The sequence below is a fragment of the Eptatretus burgeri genome, chromosome 9, assembly GCF_056783735.1.
Source record: "Eptatretus burgeri isolate ZD-2024b chromosome 9, Ebu_testis_v1, whole genome shotgun sequence".
NCBI classification, from domain to species: Eukaryota; Metazoa; Chordata; class Myxini; order Myxiniformes; family Myxinidae; genus Eptatretus; species Eptatretus burgeri.
Window position 1 is genome coordinate 83,318,859 of NC_140969.1, and position 17,666 is coordinate 83,336,524.

General features: G+C 53.0%; 1 protein-coding gene across 4 annotated transcripts in view; it reads left to right on the forward strand.

The window, feature by feature from the left end:
* The window catches only part of LOC147020473 (mitogen-activated protein kinase-binding protein 1-like), a 179,987-nt gene that overhangs the window by 65,124 nt on the left and 97,197 nt on the right, over nucleotides 1-17,666 (forward strand). The window contains exon 2 of one of the 4 annotated variants that reach the window (XM_085895833.1): nucleotides 14,460-14,499. The exons of the other annotated variants lie outside the window; for them this stretch is intronic. Within the exon in view, the coding sequence (XP_085751959.1) occupies nucleotides 14,497-14,499 (3 nt within the window). The 5' untranslated portion in view covers nucleotides 14,460-14,496. The remainder of the gene's footprint in view (nucleotides 1-14,459; nucleotides 14,500-17,666) is intronic. 4 annotated transcript variants of the gene reach the window in all.

Below are 17,666 nucleotides of genomic sequence, written 5' to 3' on the forward strand. Positions count from 1 at the left end.
GAGTGATGCGGAGGAACAGTCAAGCCGGGCTGTGTTGCACAAGTGCGAGCGCGGACGTACTGTGCCCGCGGCTCCCCTTTATTCCGTATTCGGCACACTCACGAGCCGGGCGACTCCAGCATTACTACGACGCCTCAGACGGCGCGCACACCTTATATCCCTCGCAGATACGATGACCACCACGACCCCTCCTCCCATCATCACGCCCATCATGCATCATCACCATGCCCCTCCCCGTAGGCTCGCAGACTACACCACAATAACCACTGTCCAGATACATCCAGAGACAGAGAGGGGGATGGGGAGAGAGAGGGAGGGGGGAGAGAGGAGAGAAAGAGAGGGTGGGGGGAGGATGCTACATTGTCTTAGGAGGGGGTGGTGTGAGGATGAGAGAGATAGAGAGATAGAGAGATAGAGAGAGAGAGAGAGAGAGAGAGAGAGAGAGAGAGAGAGAGAGAGAGAGAGAGAGAGAGAGAGAGAGAGAGAGAGAGAGAGAGAGAGAGAGAGAGAGAGAGAGAGAGAGAGAGAGAGAGAGATATATATATATATATATATATATATATATATATATATATATATATATATATATATATATATATATATATATATATATATATATATATATATATGGGGAAAGGGGAGTTAGCAAGTGACAATATGTTATGCTTCATGAACAACACACACACACACACACACACACACACACACACACACACACACACACACACACACACACTTATTAGTGGAGATAACAGAAACAGGAAGAGAGATCGGGGCATGCACAGGGACAGATTCATGCAGGGAGCACGTGACCCCACAGGTATGCACACCCATGCAACGGGAGCTCGTGGTATTTCTGGATCACAGTGTGGGGACAGCATTTGACACTGAGAAAAGATACCCACCGCAAAGTGGTCCAAATGGGGAGCACGGGGTGTATAAGGAAAGTCTCCATGGGGGTGTGTACACGCCTGAATGTTTGGAGGCATGTGGGCGAATCCTGCCAGCACGCCGTCCGAACTCGCACCCGGGCCGGCGGCACGGGTCGAGGTTGTGAAGATGTTCTGGCTGTCCAGCGAGCCACATGCTTTGGCATGCGGTGAGCAGACGTGCCGCGTCATTGAAGCTGCCCGGCACGTGCTGCCCGGCATGGGCTTGGGGGGACGATGCGTGCACGGTAGAGGATGAGCCGCTGTATACACCCTTGTCCACAGTACGAATGTGTGTGGTGCGAATCGACCCGCCGGTTGGTGAGCCATGCATTTCGGTGCACGTTGAGCGACTGGTGCGGAGGGTGGAAGCCGTGTGCTCCGTGCATGCCAGCACAGGTGTGCATGAGTGCACATGTGGAGTAACGAATGAATGTATGGAAGTTGCGCCCCGAGCGTGTGGGCTCAGGCGGGTATCGTCTGAGCTTCCAACCCTGAAAATTGAGTCCCGCTGACAAGATGGCCTCCGCTCATTTTCTATGTTTTAAATGACAGATATAACCTTCTTACATCAGAAACAAGATGCTGTAGAAAAATTTCGGCCCATGAACAGTTCCATGGGGCACAAAAGTTGAACTGACGTGTTGGAGTGCAATTTTGGTAATGTCAATGTCTTTAAAAGTTGAAGATTGTTGAACATGTATGTTCAGTCATAAATTCAAATTGGTGAAGGATGGAAACCTGACATTTCCACTGTAGATTGCTCTTTAAAAATGAGTAGCATGTGTTTACATATATATATATATATATATATATATATATATATATATATATATATATATATATATATATATATATATATATATATATATATATATATATATATATATATATATATATATATATATATATATATATACATATATATATATATATTGTTGTGGTTGACGAAATTCGCAAACCACCATTCAGGTCCCTTAGGTGAGATATCTTTGTAAGTATATGTGTAGTTAGGCCCAAACCCGTTGTTTAGAGGGAATAAATGTCATTCATGCGGGCTGCGACCCTTTTAGATAGCCGTTTTTCTTTACTATCTTTATTTTGGACCAGCCGCCATTACTACCACCACCAACCACGTCTCAACAGCCATCACACAACAACCACCAACCACAATGCCGCTTCACAACAACCACCAACCACAACGCCGCTTCACAACAACAACCACCAACCACAACGCCGCTTCACAACAACAGCCACGACCTTTACCGTCACAACTCGCCACCATCGCATCACCACCATTCTTGCGCCACTTGTGGGCACCGATACTGGACTCGTGCAGGGCGCGCACCGAGCAGCGTGTTCAGAAACATCACAGACTTTCCGAGAAAAACGGATCAAAAACGACTCACGCCCACTTCTGTTCCGTCCTATCGGAGAGCGTGGGGCGATTTGGCCCCGCCTCCAGGGCGTTGGAGTGAGGTCGCTATATGCAAATTCATGGATCAAAAAGCATTCACGCCCACTTTTCCTCGGTCCAATGGGGAGCCAGTTAGAGGTGAAGGGTCGGAGGTAAAGGGTCAAAGGTGGGGGAGCGAGGCCACGGGGGATATAAACGGCTGCGTTCGTCAGACAAGGGAGTTCGAGTTCGCGGTTGGGAGTTGTCGGTGGAGCTGGGAAGAAGTGGTAGTAGTCAGAGTGAAGAGGACGGAGCTGTGGAGAGGTGGCGGCGGCGAAGGCGATCGAGGGGGTGCTCGCGTCGGAGTCGGGGAGCTGCGGAGGGAGAGGCCGGCGGCGCGACCGAGGTCGAGGTGGAGACGCTCATCGCGGGACCCGAGACAGGGTGATATCCTCCTCCCCCCCGAGCATCAACAACCCCCTCCTGTTTCCCCCCCGCGCTGAGATAGTGCGACAAGGGGGCCCCTTTCCCACCCCCTACCAGACACTGTCCGCGAGGCCCACGGAGTTGAGGCGCCACCGCCGCTTTGCGTCTCATCATCAGACGGGTAGGCCCGACACGGTCTCGGCCCCAGGCCCGCCTACCCCCCTCATCCTGGAGGGTGGTTCTTTTTCTTTTGCTTTGGGTATCTGTGTTGTCGGCGCCGTCTGTGAAGTAAAATTGTATAAGTGTTGCCGTGTGCTCGGTAGTCGGATAGCTCTGCATTGTGTTTCTCTTTTATATTTGCTTTTTGTGTAATATTGTGTTTCTTCTTCTTTTCCATGTGCTTTTGGTGTAATTGTATATGTGTGCTTCCCGTTCATCACGAAATAAATGTGAGTTATGTTGAACTGTTTTCCCGCTTCGCTTCGTCTTTTCTTTCATTGAATCTCCATCTTGCTTCACGTAAAGGGTTGGTCGTGGGCTAAAACGCCCGATAATTAATCGAACCGTCGAGGCCGACGAATAACACCGCTCGGTTATCCCGATAGTACGGAATGGGTCGCTTAAAGTGGCCCGTGTCCGAAGTCGACCTGCGGCGAGGTGCGATCGCCCGGTCTACCCTCCGTGTGGGTACTTAGGTAGGTCGAATTTGGCGAGCAACCCTATCCCACGCGGGGGCCGATTGGCACGATCGTGGTGAGACCGAAAGGTCCACCCATGACTAGTTCCCGGCGTTAGTCCGAGAGGGTCACGACTGGATTGTCCGTCCGGTGGGCGACGTGCCGCGATTCGAGTTACGTGGCCGTCCGCACGCCGGCGTGCGTGAATCCGCAACACTGATGTCAGGAGTGGGATATAAACTCATCGCCCTCCTCGCGGCACTGGTATCGGAGAACGGGAAAACGGGCTCTCCTGTCTCCAGCTAAATTCACGGGAATCGGTCCAGGGGTGAGAGGAGCGACCCCCAATTCCCTCCAAATTACGAGCGAGCTAAATTAACCCTTTAAGAGAAGCAAGATGGCGTCTCAAGGCGAGCGGGAGCCGGGGGTATTAGAAATGGATGTAGAATGTGTAGAATCCATGGTCCAGGATGAAATCCCCGTGCAGGAAATGTTGGTTGTACAGGAAAACGAACTCGCCCAACTGAACCCAGAGCCCGAAATAGGTGCGGCGGCGGCCGCGGTGTATGACACCTCCCCTCCCCCTCTCCACCAAAACCCTTCCCCAACCCCTGCCGAAACGGCTCACCCAAGCGCACCCGACATGGCCCAGCTATTCACCATGCTGGCAAAAATGAATGCGGAAATGACAGCGAAGATGAATGCGAACATGAACAAGCAAATGGACGAAGTGAAAACGAGGATGGATGCGAATACACAAAAAATGGACGAAAAGATGGATACAAACACAAATGAGATGAAAAAAGAAATGAAAGGCATGAACAAGCAAATGAAGGAAGAAATGAAGGAGCTGCGGGGTGAGGCGCAGAACATGGGAATGAGCCTAAAAGGAAGCTTGGAAGAACTAAAAAACGAAATGAAAAAGGAAGTCGACACGATACGAGCGGAGGTGACCGGGTTAAAAGAGAAAGTAAAAGGAGTGGGAGTCGCAATGGAAGAAAGTAAACAAGAGAGGGTAAACGAAATAAAGACGGTGGTGGGAAGGATAGACAAAGTAGGAAAAGGATTGGGAGAAGTAAAACAGGGACAAGACCAAATAAAGGAGGAAATAGGGAGGAACACGACGGCGATAGAGGAATTAAAAAGAGAACAAGGGAAAATAAAGGAGGGATTGGGAGCCGTGAAGGAGGACTGTGAGAAAAGACATCGGGAAATGACAGACAAAGTTGAAAACCTGCGAAAGGAGGTAAAAGCGGAGACACAGAAAGGATTAAAGAAGGTGGCGGAGGAATGTAGAAAGAGACATGAGGAGGTAATTAATGAAATGGAGCGGAAAGCCGGAGAAAAGACAGAGGAACTGGGGGAGCAGATAGAAAAAAACCGGGGCGAGACAGAGGAGCGGTTTAGGACAACGAGGGAGGAAATATCCAAGACAAATAAGATGGTGACACAGGTACAAGGGGAGGTGGAGCAAATAAGAGAGAAAGTCGGGGAACTGTCGTTAGGAACGATAGGGGAGGAAATAAATGGGGTAATAAGGGGGAAAATGGAGGAAATGGAGAGGAGACTGATGGATAGGGTGGAGGCCCGGTGTGAGAGGCAGGGTGACCTCTTTCGGGAACAGGAGGAGAGGATATACTCCCTCGAGGCGGATCGTGCCCAGGTGGGGCCGGTGTCACAAGGCGGAGGAGGAGGCTTGCCCGATGCGGGGGTGAGCATGCCAAGCTTGGGGAGGGTAGAGGCCGCGGGGTCTTTTGGCCTAATGGGGGTACCCAGTATGACTGTTCCGGGGGGTGTGCAGAGTGCGAGTCCAATGGCTTGGGAGAGTAAGCGGGACGACGCGGGGCACGGACAGACACGGACAGGGGTGGCAGAGCCCCCGGGCAAATGGCTCGGACCCTGCGGGAGTGAGGCACCGTTGGGACTGGGGAGGTACACCCCTCCCGGAGTCCCTGGGGAACGGGAGGAGACCTCGAAAGGACCAAGGGTGCCGCTACCCCCGTACGATGGCAAGACGGACTTGAGGGCATACATGGCCCAGTTCCAGTGTGTTGCCAGAGGCAATGGCTGGAACGAGGTGCAGGGTGTGGCACAACTCACAGCGGCCCTGCGTGGCGTGGCTTTGGAAGTCCTGACCACGGTACCCAGTGAGGGGGCGACCCTGGAGGATCTCCATTCGGCCCTAAAAAACCGATTTGGCATGGACCAGCAGAGCGAGCTTGTTAAAGCTCAGCTCAATGGGCGCAAACGACGTCCCCAGGAATCACTGGGAGAATTGGCACATGACATTCGCCGCTTGGTGGGGATCGCGCACACCAACATGCCACCGGAGTACCGGGAGGAGATTGCCCTGGACCATTTCCTTCGAGCAATAGGGGGCACCGATGTCGGAGCATTGCTCACCGTATGGCGCCCAGACAACCTCCAGAAGGCGGCTGATACTGCTGCCTGCTGGGAGGCAGCCAGAACGCCATTGGGAGGGGCTGGGCGCCACGCGGTGCCAGTCCGACAGGTGGACCCCGTGAACGACAGTGCGTTGGGAGCCGGGGCAACCCTGGGCGACCAAGCGCGAATGGAAAGGATGGTGCAGGGCATGTTCGACCGCCGGTTCGGGAGACCTGGGGAGAGGCGGTCGGGCCCGGGAAGGGCGGGAGATGGGCCATCGGGGGGTACCCCAATTCGGAATGGAGTACTGTATAATTCGGCGTACTGGAGGCAAACACCTTACCAGAGGAGGTGTTATAATTGTGGCGCAAGGGACCACCTGCAGCGGGGGTGCAACGCCCCGCGCAGGGAAAGGCCCCCGCGAAGAGAAGGGCCACAGCCCCCTAGACCACCAACTCCGCCCCGGGTCAATAGGGATAGCCAGGCCCAACCATCACCCCCCCACCAGTCCCCGGGAAACTAAGAAGTGCCGAACATGTAGGGCCGTGTTCGGCAGACTCAGACGGAGAAGAGCCCTCAGAACTGCGACAGGTCATCAGTTGTGGCCAAATTGGCAAAGGTAGCTTAACAATTCGGTGCAAGGTTGCCGGCGTAGGGGTAGACGCCGTTGTGGACACAGGAGCAAGCGCCACGATCATCAGCCCTGTGGTCCTTGATTCGAGTGTAGACGGTTGGGATGAGATCCACCGTCTGCAAAACCATAGTTTGCAGCTAGCTACCGGGGCAACGGCCCCTATCATAGGACGTGGTTTCGTGTCGTTTAAATTGGGCACCGTGAAAACCAAGATAGAGGTTTGGGTGGCGGAGGTGTACGACCCATGTCTAATAGGGTTGGATGTGCTGACGGCCGGTGGTTGTAAGATCGACTTGGGCCGGGGGGTCATGCAGTTGGGTGGTGAGGAGTTGCCGTTAGGGGGCGTGAGCACGGATGAGAGGGTGGAGCTGGAGGCTCCTGACTCCATGGTCATTCCCCCGGGCGCCGAGGCGGTGGTCCCGGCCCGGTGGCGAGCACCCCCAACGTGGCAGGGCCCCTGCGGCCCTGCCACGACTAAGCCCGTCAACCCCGGGCTTAGTCGTGGGCCGCACCCTGGTAAGTACCGACGGGCCAATAGCGCCCGTGCGGGTGATAAATGTTAGCACGGAAGCACGCACTATCAGGAAGGGCACGAAGGTGGCAGATTGCACCCCAGTAAAAGAGGTCGCAGAGCTGAGGGACGATAACGTCAAGCTGGACCGGCCCCAGAGGGAGTCTCCAGACTCGATTAGGAATTGGCCCGGTCCCATTTGCGAGATGGTAAATCGGAGTAGCGTAGATTTGGAGGATGCCCAGCGGGAGGCCTTATACAAGCTGGTCGACCGACACATCGGGATCTTCTTGTCACCCGAGGATATTGGACGTACGGGCCTGGTGCAACATCAGATCCACACCAATGGGGCCCGGCCTGTCCGTCAGCCTGCTCGAAGGCTCCCATGGAGCAAAAGAGAGAAGGCTGATGAGCAGGTTGAAAAGATGCTCAATGCAGGTGTCATCGAGCCCTCGGGAAGTCCTTGGATGTCACCAGTTGTGCTGGTTAAAAAGAAGGATGGGACCACGCGTTTCTGCGTGGACTATCGCCAGCTGAACAACGTGACACTCAAAGACTCCTATCCCCTGCCTAGAATTGACGATACCCTCGACGCCGTTGCAGGCTCTAAATGGTTCTCAACTTTGGACCTCAAGAGTGGGTATTGGCAGGTGGAGATGGATAAGACGGGGAAGGAGAAAACGGCATTTTCCACAGGGAAGGGACTGTATCAGTTCACTGTGATGCCGTTCGGTTTGTGTAACGCCCCCGCCACCTTTGAGAGACTGATGGAGCGTGTACTAGGCGGCATGCCGTGACAGTCATGCCTGGTGTATCTGGATGACGTCCTGGTACACGCTAAAACATTCACCCAGGAGATAGCCAATTTGGACCAGGTGTTTGGGCACCTCAGGCAGGCAGGGCTGAAATTGAGCCCAGAGAAATGCACTTTGTTCGCGACAGAGGTGGCCTATCTCGGACACGTGATAGGCCGCGAGGGGGTGAAGACCGAACCCGGAAAAATTACAGCGGCAGAGGAGTGGCCCGTACCTACAACTGTCAAACAGGTACAGGGCTTTTTGGGACTTTGCTCCTACTACCGGCGTTTCGTGGCAAACTTTGCGGAGATAGCCAGGCCCCTTCACCGGTTGACGGAGAAGGGGTTGAGATTTAATTGGACGGAGGAGTGCCAGGAGGCCTTCCTCAAATTAAAGGGGTGTTTGACATCCACACCTGTTTTAGCGTACCCCACCGATGACGGGATGTATACCCTGGACACGGATGCAAGCCAGGAAGGATTGTGAGCAGTCTTGTCTCAGACACAGGGGGGCGTGGAAAGAGTGATCGCGTATTACAGTCGGGCCATGAGTCGGCCCGAACGAAATTATTGCGTAACTCGCAAGGAACTATTGGCTATGCTGTCTGCCGTGAGCCATTTCCACCCGTACTTGTACGGGAGGAAATTTTTGGTTCGAACTGACCATTCCTCCTTGCAATGGCTCTTGCGGTTCAAGGAACCGGAAGGCCAAATTGCAAGGTGGTTGGAAAAATTGCAGCAGTACGATTTCAGTGTGGTCCATAGGGCCGGTAAGGCTCATGGGAATGCCGATGCGCTCTCTCGACGCCCCTGTCTGAGGGAAAACTGCAAATATTGCACGAGACATGAGGAGAGGGACCAATTGGCAGACGCCTCCCCGAAACTCCCAGTCCGTGCGGCCCGGGTGGTAGGCCCAACTTTGCCACTAACCGCGGGAGAGGAATTTGGTGGATTGGCATGGAGCACGGCCCAGCGGGAAGACCCCGTGATAGGGCCAGTGTACAAATGGGTCCAGGAAAACAGGAGGCCCAGTGGGGAGGAAATCGCCCCATTCGGGGCGCGAACAAAGGCATACTGGGCTCAGTGGAGGACCCTAGAAATGAGGGACAACATCTTATATCGCAAGTGGGTGGAGATTCCTTCTGAACAAACTTCTTGGCTGGTGATAGTCCCTGATGGGTTTAAGACCCAAATTTTGAAACAGGTGCACGGTACCCGCGCCGGCGGCCATTTGGGCAGGACCAAAACAAAATCTCGGGCCCGCCGGCAGTTATATTGGGTTAACATGGGGCGCGATGTACAGGACTGGTGTCGAGGATGCGACGCCTGTACTGAAAAAAAGGGACCGCCACAGAGGATGAGGGCCCCACTCCAACTACATCAGGTTGGGGCTCCCCTTGAGCGAGTGGCCATGGACATTTTGGGACCACTGCCCCCCACTCGCCAGGGTAATAAGTACATCCTCGTAATTATGGACTATTTCACCAAATGGCCAGAAGCCTTTGCCCTTCCCAGCCAGGAAGCAGGGGTTGTGGCCAAGGCCTTCGTAGAAGGATTTACATGCCGGTATGGGATTCCGCAGGAGCTGCACACGGACCAGGGACGAAATTTTGAGAGTGAATTACTAAAAGGTGTGCAGGCTCCTGAAAATTCGAAAGACACGGACAACGCCCCTGAGACCACAGTCTGATGGCATGGTGGAGAGGTTCAACAGGACCCTGGTCCAACAGTTGGCCCTCTTCACCGCCACTAACCAGGAGGACTGGGACGAACACCTTCCGTACCTCCTGATGGCCTATCGCGCGTCCCAGCACGGGTCTACCACATGTAGTCCGGCGCTGTTGATGTATGGACGGGAGCTGAGAAGCCCCGTCGATTTATTGTGCGGTCCGACGCCTGAGCGGCTTGATAGGCCCCCGGGGGAGGGCTATGCCCGTCGGTTGGAGGAAGGCTTGGAGAAGGTCCACGCCTTCGCACGACACCAGCTCCAACAGGCGGGCATAAAGATGAAGCGCAGGTACGACCACCGGAGCCAGGTGAGCAAATACCCACCGGGGGCGAAGATTTGGTTCTTTAACCCCCGGCGAAGGAAGGGCAGATGCCCGAAGCTCACCTCACCTTGGCAGGGCCCGGGGGTCGTCCTGGCGCAAGTCAGTGACGTGGTCCTAAAAATTAAAATGGGACCACGAGCCCTCCCTCGGATCGTCCACGCGGACCGCCTGAGGCCTTACAAGGGCGACCTTACGCCCTCATGGATATGTCTTGCCGGAGGAGTCGGTGCTGGAACAGCCGCTCCCGCAGAGGCGCAAGGCTCTCAGAGCCTTGCAACGAGTTCACGAGCCCAGTAGGAAGGGAAGAAATCCCCCCTGGGAAATTGATTAATGGGATGATTTGGAGACAGTGACAGACTTGTGAATGTGTAGAGGGGACGTAGTTTAGCTACGTAGTGTTAAAAGGAACGTGCTGTAGTTTAAGGGACGACGTGGGAGCACGAGTTAGTTAGGGGAGGTAGTTAGAAGGATGGCAGAGTTCAGCGGTGAGTGTGTTGAAGAGTTGGTGAGTGAAGTGGAAGCATGTGTTGTGACTTGGTGAGTGAGTAAGGCAGCGGGTCTGTGTGAGTGGAGCGAATGGGGACTGCATGGTGCGATGAGTGATTGGGGGGAGGAGTGACTCCCGCCCAAGGGACCCCGGGGTCAGTGTAGAGTGAGTTAGCTGGGTTAGTCAAATTGAAAAATGGAGGTCGTTTTGTTGTTGGTGTGAATGTAGGCTCGAAACCCGTTTGGAGGGGTGCAGGAGCCCTGTTGACGGGCTGGGAGCGTGGCTGCGAAAAGTGAGTATCGCTGAGTGCGTACCCCGGGCACCAGGCTAGTCGGCCGTGGTAGGCCAAGGGCCCATGGGGGGCCGGGATAGCGTAGTGGGCACGGGTGCGCCTGCTTGGTGCGGGGGCCCGGGGCGCCATTAGCCGCGTGGGCAGTGTTGTGGGCACGGGTGACCCTCGGAAAGGGGCCTGGGAAGCCAGCCTGCCATGTGTGCGTTTCAGGGGAGGTGCCATGGGGGGCACTCCCCGGTGTTAGGGAGCTGGTAGGCTCGGAGGCAGTGTAGTGCCCGGGGGTGCCATCGTCGGAGAATCGGCAGAGGGTCGTGCCTGCCAAAGGGAGCCACGTGTCCCAGCCATGAGACCGTGTGAGGGCACGGAGAGAAAATTGGGGGGCGAGGCCCGAAATTGTGAGGACACCAACACAGGCGACGGGAATCTGCGTTGTTAGAACCAATAGTTTAAGCGAGAGGCGCTTGTTGAAGCCCCGGGGTAGTTTAACAGTTAAATGGTTAGGGTAGATTGGGAGATGTACCCCTCCGCACTATCCATCCCCTCGCTCTCGTTGTGGGCCGCTGGACCCACTTTGGGTTAGATCGCTGAAGTCTGGGGAGGCCATCCTGAGGCTTCATTGGGCCTCGACACAGGACGCTAGCTCTCCCTTATTCCCCTCCGGGAAGGGAACGTAGGGGTTGGGAGTAGGCTAGGTGACAGGATAGGTTAGCCGAACAAAGACGATAAAGGGGGTTAGGGGACGATTTATAGTGGGGAAGTAAAAATAAAAAAAAATAAGTTGGGGCTAAATTGGGGTTTGACAAATTAAGGGAGTGGGTATGTACAGTGACAGGCAAAGGCGATAGGTTGGGAGGGAGACCGTAGGGTAGGTCCGAGCCCGCCTTCCGAGTGGCCAGCACCACCGCACTCCCTCCACCAACCTCCACTGAACGGCAAAGGCTGGCCAGCTTCATCTGCAGCTGCTGTGCTGCAAGGCCTGTGCCGGCCGGATCGTCTGCAGCTGTTTTCTGCAAGGCCTGTGCCGGCCAGTTCATCTGCCGGCTGTGTTTGCCTGCAGCGGCCTTCTTCTGCGGGCTGTGTTTGCCTGCTGCCTTTGCCATGCCATGCCCACTGCCCACGTTCACCAGCCCCGTTCAATTTTTGCTTTGCCCCCCCCCCCTGTTCATTTCCATGTGCGCCAGGATCCGTAAGGCAACAGTTTGCAAGCTGCAAGAACTGCCCTGTTGGCAGCTACAACACGGGCCTGCAGTGGCGGTCCGTGCACCGTGTTTGCGTCCATCCATTCATCCATCCATTCATTGTGTTCATTGCGTGTGCCACTTGAGCTGGCACGGAGACTGCATTTGTGCAGCCCATGCACCGTTGTGGTTCACTGCGTTCAGTTCAAACCATTCATCCATCCATTCGTTGTGTTCATTGCGTGTGCCACTTGAGCTGGCACGGAGACTGCATTTGTGCAGCTCATGCACCGTTGTGGTTCACTGCGTTCAGTTCAAAAGGGAAGGCCTTGGACTGCGTGTGAGCAGCCGGCCACGTTCCCTGTCACCTGCATTGTTTGAGCCAGAGACTGCATGCGAGCAGCCTGGCTCCCTGCTAACTGCTTTCTTTTTGTAGAGTTCATTGATCCTGGGCCATGGTTTAGTGTAAAATTTGTAAGTTAAGGTTAAGATGTACTGTACATATGAGTGCGCCCCCGGCATGTCTGTCTTAGCGCCGGCAATTTTATTTAAGTCGTTCGTGTGAGTGAGTTTGTTTAGGTAGTTACTCAGCCCTCAGGTTATTTATTTTGGGGACACGAATACCATGAATGTCGCACTCAGGGATCCGTAGGTAAAATGTACTAGGGGAAAACTACACATGATGGCACACGAGAATTTGACGACTCGGGACGAGTCTGTAAAAAGGGGAGGGGGTAGTGTTGTGGTTGACGAAATTCGCAAACCACCATTCAGGTCCCTTAGGTGAGATATCTCTGTAAGTATATGTGTAGTTAGGCCCAAACCCGTTGTTTAGAGGGAATAAATGTCATTCATGCGGGCTGCAACCCTTTTAGATAGCCGTTTTTCTTTACTATCTTTATTTTGGACCAGCCGCCATTACTACCACCACCAACCACATCTCAACAGCCATCACACAACAACCACCAACCACAACGCCGCTTCACAACAACCACCAACCACAACGCCGCTTCACAACAACAACAACCACCAACCACAACGCCGCTTCACAACAACAGCCACGACCTTTACCGTCACAACTCGCCACCATCGCATCACCACCATTCTTGCGCCACTTGTGGGCACCGATACTGGACTCGTGCAGGGCGCGCACCGAGCAGCGTGTTCAGAAACATCACAGACTTTCCGAGAAAAACGGATCAAAAACGACTCACGCCCACTTCTCTTCCGTCCTATCGGAGAGCGTGGGGCGATTTGCCCCCGCCTCCAGGGCGTTGGAGTGAGGTCGCTATATGCAAATTCATGGATCAAAAAGCATTCATGCCCACTTTTCCTCGGTCCAATGGGGAGCCAGTTAGAGGTGAAGGGTCGGAGGTAAAGGGTCAAAGGTGGGGGAGCGAGGCCACGGGGGATATAAACGGCTGCGTTCGTCAGACAAGGGAGTTCGAGTTCGCGGTTGGGAGTTGTCGGTGGAGCTGGGAAGAAGTGGTAGTAGTCAGAGTGAAGAGGACGGAGCTGTGGAGAGGTGGCGGCGGCGAAGGCGATCGAGGGGGTGCTCGCGTCGGAGTCGGGGAGCTGCGGAGGGAGAGGCCGGCGGCGCGACCGAGGTCGAGGTGGAGACGCTCGTCGCGGGACCCGAGACAGGGTGATATCCTCCTCCCCCCCGAGCATCAACAACCCCCTCCTGTTTTCCCCCCGCGCTGAGATAGTGCGACAAGGGGGCCCCTTTCCCACCCCCTACCAGACACTGTCCGCCAGGCCCGCGGAGTTGAGGCGCCACCGCCGCTTTGCGTCTCATCATCAGACGGGTAGGCCTGACACAGTCTCGGCCCCAGGCCCGCCTACCCCCCTCATCCTGGAGGGTGGTTCTTTTTCTTTTGCTTTGGGTATCTGTGTTGTCGGCGCCGTCTGTGAAGTAAAATTGTATAAGTGTTGCCGTGTGCTCGGTAGTCGGATAGCTCTGCATTGTGTTTCTCTTTTATATTTGCTTTTTGTGTAATATTGTGTTTCTTCTCCTTTTACATGTGCTTTTGGTGTAATTGTATATGTGTGCTTCCCGTTCATCACAAAATAAATGTGAGTTATGTTGAACTGTTTTCCCGCTTCGCTTCGTCTTTTCTTTCATTGAATCTCCATCTTGCTTCACGTAAAGGGTTGGTCGTGGGCTAAAACGCACGATAATTAATCGAACCGTCGAGGCCGACGAATAACACCGCTCGGTTATCCCGATAGTACGGAACGGGTCGCTTAAAGTGGCCCGTGTCCGAAGTCGACCTGCGGCGAGGTGCGATCGCCCGGTCTACCCTCCGTGTGGGTACTTAGGTAGGTCGAATTTGGCGAGCAACCCTATCCCACGCAGGGGCTGATTGGCTCGATCGCGGTGAGACCGAAAGGTCCACCCGTGACTAGTTCCCGGCGTTAGTCCGAGAGGGTCACGACTGGATTGTCCGTCCGGTGGGCGACGTGCCGCGATTCGAGTTACGTGGCCGTCCGCACGCCGGCGGGCGCGAATCCGCAACAATATATATATATATATATATATATATATATATATATATATATATATATATATATATATATATATATATATATATATATATATATATATATATACATATTTATATATATATATATATATATATATATATATATATATATATATTGTAGTGCATTTAGATATTTTTCTCTCTTTTTCAGATATGACCAAGTGAGAGTCAGATGAAGATCCAGAAAGATGGTATGGGAATCTCCTCTCTTCCTAAGTCCCATAAAGAAGAAAAGTAGATGCTCAAAATATTTTGACCTGTGTTTGATATGCCAGAAATCCACAGAAGAACACCTACCTCTAACATTGAAGATGCGACTTTTCAGAGTATTATAACGGCCATTGAATCACACCATAACCTAACATCACATCGCATCCAGCATGAGACAACATGCAAGGACATGTTTTTTTGAAGAACAATCTCACATTTTGTACTCAGGTGTCATGTTCTCCATGGCACACTCGAGACTCCGAACATAGTGGTTTTCCTTGTGGAGCATATCTTGCAACTGCAACACCACTTGCAGCTTGGTTTGAATGACATTGTTGCAGCGCTGTTCAGCCTGCTTTGAAGTGTCATCAATGAAGTGGATCTGCAGGGATTTTGGCTCTTCATTTGGTCGTGGCTAGAGACTGCCAATCTGATGATAAACCTGTCCCTGCACTTCAAATGTGGGCACGCAGCCAGATTCTCTGGTCTCTTTTGTGGTGCGGAAATATGTCATGTTGAAGCATGAGTTGTATCTTTTGATGTTGCTTTGGAAAAGATTTGCATTTGGAGTGTTGACTGTCAACAATGTACGAAGAGGTTCAGGAGGAGCATGAATTTGGGTCAGCCGAATATGTATTGTTGCGGACCCGGGGTCAGGGGCGAAGACCACGAGGGATGAACTACCTCGGGTTCCCACCAGACTCTCCGGAATCGCAGGCCGTCACACACAAAAAACTTCGTGACGTGGCGGGTCGCTAATTAGCGATTATAATCGACCGACTGCGAACGCCAATAACTCGACCACGTGACTTAGGGTCCTCTGTCTAATAAATACCGTTTACCTAAAGGTTACATTATCTAATTACCGGGAACACGCCCTCGGTACGCACTTGCTCAAACCGGATCACCTTACCAGATAAGATGCAGCCGAGCGGAACTGCCAACCGCGTCCCGGCTGGGAAAATTTCTATACAATACATTTATTTACAACCAAGCAAGGAAAAGTATGTGGTACATTAAATGGGGTTTTATTTTATGTACAGCAAGGAAAGCAAGGAAGTTGTGAGGTGTGACAAAAGACAAGCAATCTTACAAAAGCAGACACAGTGCAGAGTTATCCCATTATATCTTCGACAATCTTAAATTATCCGAGGACAAGCGGCATCACACTCACACACACACACACACACACACAAACACACACACACACACACACACACACACACACACACACACACACACACACACACACACACACACACACACACACACACACACACACCCATGGAAAGTTAGACAGCCAAGAAAGAGAGAGAAAGGTGAGGATGAGCGCCCTCTCAATACCTGGCGAGGTCGGCTGACCAACGTGGCTCAGGACGCTTAGGGAGAGGTAGTTGGAAAGATACTGGTGTCTACGGTGTGGGAGTGTGGAAGTGCGATGTATGCGATGTGAGGGGTGCGGTGTCGTGCCAGAGGAAAATGGGATTACGAGTCAGTACGCGTTCTTCTTTGTGCATCCACAGAAGACAAGATAGAGGGGTGTACAGAAAAAAGAGGAGAATAGATGCATGAGAAGGAAGATTCATAACCTAGCCGTGTAGGGGTCTGTATGTGTAGCGTGTACCTCGGTGGAACACTCCTCCTGAGCGTTCCCACCTCATGATATGGCGCGTTATCTCCTGCCTATTTATTCGCCGGGGCTCGTGGCAACGTGCGCTCCACATTCGTTTGCCATCCGTGGCCGGCGATGAGTCCATCTGGCTTCACGGGGGTGGCAGCATGTTGACAGCTCAGCAGGAAGTCCACTGTGTGCTCTCAGGGACGGCAGTCGCACACGGATGATGTTCTCGAAGAAGAAGCTCTTTCAACGACTTCACGGTCCCTCCTTTTAGAAGCCCCAGGTGAAGGGTGAGGCGAAGACCGGAAAGCGACGCGCTGTTGCCCAAATCCTGCTCCTCTATTGGGCCACAGCGGCCATTGTCACGCCCACCAGGCTCTGGGACCGGAAACTGGCTCAGATGCCTACCAGCTTCGGCACAGCTCGGAGCTCCCGACTTAACATGGGAGGCACACTCCCCGCGCCAGCACCCCGGCTCCAAACGTGCACCTAGTGTAGTCTGCATTTCAGATGGGTAGCGGACTTTCTTCGTCACCCACGGGTTCCTTCCCGAGCCAAAATGCACACCCAGGACCCGAACCAAACTCTCGGATCGTCCTTCCCGCAACCCTTCCTCATTGCTTACGGTCTTGCCGTGGTCTGACGACTGGATGAGGGCTGTACCAATTCCGGACACTCACCCGTCCGGTGAGCGATGCTCGGTTCCTGGTGAGATGCGATGGAGCTACATAGTGTCTGTTGCGTGGTCGAGTATCGCACAGCGCCAAAAACAATGGCCGACGCCGCGCGGTGTTCGAAATAGAGTGGCGAATTGTAGCGATGCAGAGGTACGAGGAGGTGCGGGAGTATATTCCCCGTGTGCGGGAACCATTTGTAGTCAAAGTGTGAGATTTGGTGAGCGACGTGCGGAGTTCGGTGAGGTGCCGGTTGGGAATTTGCACGCAGATTTGAATGAAATAATGGCGGGCAAATTCCCGGGGCAGGCCGTCTTGTGCGCAACAGGGTCGCTCCGAGCCACGCAAGGCATGGCAGTGTGCTCATTAAACAACCGTCTGTTGAATGGCGTGTGTGCTTGCATGCTTGTTGTGTACTCTGGCTAAAAGGAAAGGGTTAGAGTGGAGGTCAGAGTACGGATCGAGGAGATATTTAATCGACCTAACTACGAGTCCCAAGCAATGAAAATTCGTCCCCTTAACCCACTAGACATGAGGGGAGGACTAACTACGCGAATACTAATGAAATAACTGCCTGTGGATTGCTGTATGTTGGGTGTCATTGCATTAGAGGCATGCGGTTTTGCAGAACTGCAACAATACTGTGTGTACATATATATGTATATGTATATGTATATGTATATGTATGTATATATATATATATATATATATTATTTTTTTCATGCAGTCGTATATTCTTGTTGAAAAACATTTTGGTATTTGTTGTTTCAGAGATAGTAATAATAATAATAATTTTTTGTTGACGTGACTGCAAGATTTTGCAGGTTAGGCGGTGTAGAGCACCTCTGAAGGATGA